A 6000-nucleotide genomic window follows, 5' to 3' on the forward strand; every position below is an offset into this window, starting at 1 on the left:
ACAGTAACAGCAAATACTGCATGTAGAGCTGGTAAACATTACTGTCACCTACATCCTATCAGATTGCAGAGCTTTCTACTTAAATGTAACTTACAAACTCAACTGGAAAAATTACTGATGAGGGTTGTTGTGCATTTGAGAAACCAGTTAAGTCAGCATGCATCCGTAAGTTGAAAACAAGCTTTCCAAAGGTCAGCGAAAACATCACCGTAAGCATTGATGTAACAAAATGCATTCTGGAGGAGGGAAAAAAAGGAGTAAACAGATATTGCAGTGGTCAATAACAGTTAAAGAAAAAAAAAGCAGCAGCCACAAACAACACCGTGCTGGGATCAAAACAAGGGGTTAGAGTATTTTTAGAGGCAGTCGGATTTTTGTGGGCTGAATTAGAATTAAAAGATTAGGCTCTGCTGAACTTGTTTGATTATTGTATTTTGTTGCCTTTTGAGTAGCCTTTCTTGGGCACTGATGGACCTAAGTCTTGAAAATGCACACATAGATTATGCATAAATACTAATCTCTAGTCAGGAGGAGCCAGAACAAGATGAGGGGGCTGGGCACAACAACGACAACACCTGCAGGAAATAAAGTGATTTCATACCTTATTTGCACAGATGCTCAATTTGAGCTGGAAATTGTGTCAGGGGTGTTTTTGGACAACCATTTGGAAGTTGGAGCTTGTGTTTCTCTTGCATCAGATTCTATAAACTCAACATATGTTCCTGATATGGTACTGAGGAAAATCAAAGTGTCACTTGGGTCTCAGCAGTCCTTCCCTCAACTCCCTCAGCTTCGTTTGAGACTCACAAGAGGTGGTTTTTCGTCGTCCAAGAGTTTGCGGAACTGGCTAACATTACGTAAAAGTGTTCTGTATGGCAGAGAGACACACCACTGAGTATTTATGTGATCACAGAAGACGGATGTTTTGAGGTCTGAGGGTCTGACAGACGGGGGAAAGAGAGGGGGGGAGGCATGTAAATTTTCTTTTATTGTTTCGAACGTCTCAATGCAGACTGGCTTACAGGAGGGCAAGGAGGACTGAGTTCAATTCAGTTCACCTCAGTTCACCGGCAGACATCTGTACAGCAAGCAATGACTTGTGTTTGCAACGCTCCCTATCGGTAAGGAATGGTAAAAAAAAAAGAAAAAAAAAGATGTATTTATGTAGCTGGAGATATAGGCACCAGCAACCCTCCCGACCCCACTAAGGGACAAGGGTGTAAAGAAAATGGATGGATGGAAGCATATTTATGTCAGTAAAAAAAGATAATGCACAAAAAGCGCTATTGGTCAAAAACAAATGATGTAGTACTAACGCTTTTGTGGGGCTCCTGTACGCATGGCTGCAGTCAGCAGTGTGCACTAGACAGCAAGCTTTTCCCCTGACGGCAGGGATCCGTCTGCTGAAGTGACAGAGCTCCTACATCTGCCTTTATCGCTGAATATTAATGCGTCACCTCCGTCTGACTGAGTCTTAAATTAGAACCGATTGTTTCGCACAGTTGTCGGCGTTACAAGGCGCGCTTGTAAAGCCTCCGGAATAAAAAAAAGCGCATCTACACGTCTGCACACGAGGGGAAACCCTACATCTTGCAGTCTCCCATCTCGTAACTCCGGTAGCCAATCCAGAGGTGTCGATTTGGTGATGGGGGTGGAAGGTGGAGTGCCGAGAGGGGGGACACTCGGGCTTGCGGCGTGAGCTGCGAGCTTTGAGCGCCTCCACATATCCCTCCGACGGATCTCTCCCGTTTTGTGCCGAACGTGACGTGCTCGCGCACAAAGTTTTGACCATTACATCATAGCTTTAAAATAGCCAAGCCGGCTCAGAGAAATTACATTTTACGCACAGTGACATCAGCTGCTGGTCAAAGATGCAGTAGCCTATAACTGATGTCCATATTTTCTTTATAGGCTTTAAGGTTTCTTATAGGACAAATCATGGATATACAGATTAATAAGAGACCAAAAATACATTTGTGCTTAAAGGAAAATCTTGTCAAACTAATGTTCTCCCTACAAGGTGGCAAACTTTAATGCAATAATAATATATATATTTAAAAAAAAAAAAAGTATCCGGTGCGTTACCTAAAATATCCGCTGCACTTTTCAGAGCATTACATCATTGTCTAGTCTGATAAATTAACTCATTTTAAACTCTGCGCGTTGCTTCTTTTGGAAAACAGCACAAAAACAACAATACATTAATCCACTTCCAACTCTCACAAGTGACTTAAAATGATAATAAAAAAGATAGAAATTCTACCTGCTATCACTGTGGGCGATCGCTGACCTCCCTCCGGCTTGATCCACATCTCCAGAGTAAAGTTCCCTCTCGGTATCTCCACGCCGGGCTTCAGACGCAGTTGATCTCCCCGACCGGTAAAATAAACAGCCTTCCCCCGTTCTGGAGAGTCTTCCTCCGCGTGAGAGGAGCGCCGGCGCTGGCGGAGCACCCGCCGCTCCAGCCCGGGTAAAGACCGCTTGCCCCGGGGCAGACGTGTGGCACAAGCCCCTGGGATGGTGGCTCTCGCCTCCCTAATGCGCACCAGCTCCCTCTTGGATCTCCCTTTTCTCCGGACTGTCCCGCACTCTGATCCAAAACACAGGATGAGGATCACCAGGCAAGACACCCAGGGTGATGTCCAAAGTTTCATTTTTCGGACAAAAGCTAAAAGAAAAAAAAAAAAAAAAAAAGAAGAAAAAAAAGAAAAATCAAAAATAAGAGGTAAAAGGAAAAAGAAAATAAACAAGTAAAAAAAAAAATGAACAAATATAAATGTCCAAAATGTTCTTCTGTTTAGGATCCTCCCGAGTTTTTCCTTTCTCTCTTTTTACAGCGGCAGAATGTCAAACCGTATAAACTGTCTAAATAAACCCATAAAGCTATGCTGTTTTTCCCTCTTTATATTGCTAAGCCACGACCCCCTCTCTTAAGCAAAACTACTCTGGAGACATTCAGGGGACACAGGAATATTTCATTCATGTATGTGTTCCACGGGTTCTTTTCAGTGGGTCCCATTTAGCCAAGGGGATGACTAATAACTAATCAATCAAGAGGGGGGTCTGGCCGATGCCCCCCTCAGTCCCTTTGGAAGGTAGGAGTAACTCGTAGAAATCCACAGTTGTCCGCCAACCTCTTGTCACACCTTTTTGTTGTTTCCTTATCCTACTCGTAAAACAGCATAAGAAATGGCACACAGCCTATCACATTCCAAGTGACAGCCACCCGACCTCTCATATTTATTACAGAAAAAAGGGAGATAAATGGAGATCAAAAATGAAATAATAATAATAACAAAATTTAAAAAAAAAACAGAACTTCCCTTTTAGTCTGTGTAGCAGTACAAAAGTTGAAATTCACTATCATATATCAGTTAAGGCGCAGGAGAGGCAGAGGGACAGAGAGCTGCAACACTAACCAATCGCGGTCCTCACTGATTGCCTGAAGCAGATAGCCTACACTTGGAGGAGTCGGAGCCCGACGTCCGCATCCAGCTACTCTCAAAACTCAGTTAAAGAACAAGTCATGTTTCAAACGTTCCGGGGCTTTCTGTGTGCATGCGTGTGTGTGTGTGTGCTGTGCTGTGCATGCACGTTTTGTGTGCGTGTGTGTGTGTGTGTGTGTGAGAGAGAGAGTGCGCGTGTTTTCATAGTGGGAAGTCACACAGGTAGCCAACTCTCACTGACGGTTCCCTTCGCGGTACACAGTGATACGATGATGTTTAGAGTTTGTGAAGCGTATATGTATCCCTCTAGCGGCTACAGTTTAAACAATCCTACACTTGCACACGTCGCACAACAGGAGATCATTACCAGGCAGTATAAGGGGCATAAAGTCCAATCTAAGCCCGATTATGTTTGTAAAAAGGTTTTGTGTGGTGTCATTAGTCACAAGTTACATTGCAGATAGGCTTATTTATCATTTTTAGCACTTATTAAAATTGTTGAATTTAAAATTGAGAGAGGTTAAGGAAAATGCTATACAAAAAAGACAAAATCGTGATATAAATGAAGAAAAGCTATTCTTAGTAATGTTCTCTTTAGAAACTGAACAGCTTGTTTTGGTTAAATTTAGATTTATGGGTTAATGGATTAGCTAATATTATTTAGTTACGTTGATTGATTTAAGTTGGCAAAAAAAAGCCCCTTAAATTCAACTTCTAGTCATCTTTGCCTTTTACTCAAACAAATCAAGGCAACTGAGAAACAAAAGTTCAGTAATAAAGATGGAAAATTCCAGTATTTTGTCCATACACATAATTCATACCTCTACATTGTATGACATGGTTTTAGTGCCATAATTACTGCGCTCTCAGCTGTGGCTACTTCCTTGACACAGGAGGCTATATCCATACCGAATCCAGCTGCTGATCTGATTAATGATATGTCGGCACTGGTAACTGAGCGGCTGGCAAATGAGAAGGAGACTATATAACTTTAGAGAGGCTAGTGACTAGCATGCCTAGGCTGGTCACTAACCGAATTGGCTTCTTCCTCTGCTTCCCCTATTAGCACAGATAGCATTAGCTACTCACTCAACAGTGCCGATCTATCATTAATCAGATCAGTAACTGGCTATGGAAAGGATATAGTGCTCTGTGACAAGTAATTAGCCTCTGTTGGGCGCGCAATAGTTTTAAATATAGCACTAAAACTGTGTTATAATATGGAACCAGAACATATGGCATGATTTTAGTACCATAAATTGCACAATAATCATAATTATGGCACTAAAACCACCCCATAATTTTGTACCCACACATTGCCATTTTAGCCCTTCACGTCTCCTGTTTCACAACTGTAGTTGAACCTTTTCCATGCTCTTAACCCAGTGAATTTTGGTTTATTTTTAATGTTGTAAAGTATTTTGATAAATTGTGGAGATAGATATTCATAATATTGCTAAATATAATTGAAACTATGCTGTTTTCTGAAGACAGCCTGAATATGCGTGTTTGGGCCAGTCGACTCTTTAAATCTGACAAATTTCTCCTCAAAGCATTTCTGCTCGCATATGTTGTGTATTGAAATACATTGATCAATTTCCCTCTTGGTAGACAGTAGATATGTTCAAAAAATGGTTCCATCATGAACCCACAAAGACAAGGCCGCGACTGAGATACATTGGTCTTTCACGAATCATGAACCAAGTGGGTGATATACAGTGGTGGGAAGTAACGAAGTACAAGTACTTCGTTACTGTACTTAAGTACAATTTTCGTGTATCTGTACTATACTTAAGTAGATTTAATAATGGGTACTTTCTACTTTTACTCCACTACATTTTACATTAAGTATCTGTACTTTCTACTTCACTACATTTCTACTAAAGTGTCGCGTTACTCCTTACATCCAAGTCGTGTTGCTAATTTTTTCCGTTATATTGTGAAGTTCAGGGACTTAAGGTGACGCCGTAAAATCCGAGCAATAACGTGACTTACGTGTCTGTTGTCAGCCATCGCCTCCACCTTTACTTGCACGAGCTCCAAGACATGCGCAGTGGTTTCCTCTGAGCGGGAGAAGATGTCGGTCTAATCGTCAGTAATAATAGCGCTGCATAAATCATAGATATGGCGACATGTAAAATAAGCAGCGCTTTGCTTTCACAGACGGTGGGAACTTCGTCCACCTTTTAGCGTCACTTCGAAGGAAAGCTTAAAGAAAGGTAAGATCTGTGGACGTGATGCTAGCAAAGCTAGCTGTACAGAGACACATGTTGCATCTGCAATGAAAAAAAGTTGTCACTATGCGCTGAATTATTGTGTGTAGGTGTTGACTGAGGTGTCGCAAATATGGGACAACGCTGTGACCAAAGTCTGCATTGATATGACATTCAGGAACGATCCGATTCTTCTGGACGGATCTTTACTGATTAAATTCATTTCAGCTCTAAGTATTTAATATCTAGGTGTTTTATGGGAATGTGGATCTTTCAGATCAATTTGAGAAGCAATTTTGATATGTAAAACTTAATTTTTCTGTCATGTAGCGCGGGGTGCT

General features: G+C 41.6%; 1 protein-coding gene across 2 annotated transcripts in view; it reads right to left on the bottom strand.

The window, feature by feature from the left end:
• Positions 1 to 3923, bottom strand: part of pappaa (pregnancy-associated plasma protein A, pappalysin 1a) — a 98393-nt gene extending 94470 nt beyond the window's left edge. For both annotated transcript variants that reach the window (XM_008424380.3, XM_081613184.1), the window contains exon 1: positions 2264 to 3923. In XM_008424380.3, the coding sequence (XP_008422602.1) occupies positions 2264 to 2654 (391 nt within the window). In that variant the 5' untranslated portion in view covers positions 2655 to 3923. The remainder of the gene's footprint in view (positions 1 to 2263) is intronic.
• Positions 3924 to 6000: the final 2077 nt, after the last annotated feature.

Source organism: Poecilia reticulata, chromosome 12, assembly GCF_904066995.2.
Source record: "Poecilia reticulata chromosome 12, P_reticulata-male-v2, whole genome shotgun sequence".
NCBI lineage: Eukaryota > Metazoa > Chordata > Actinopteri > Cyprinodontiformes > Poeciliidae > Poecilia > Poecilia reticulata.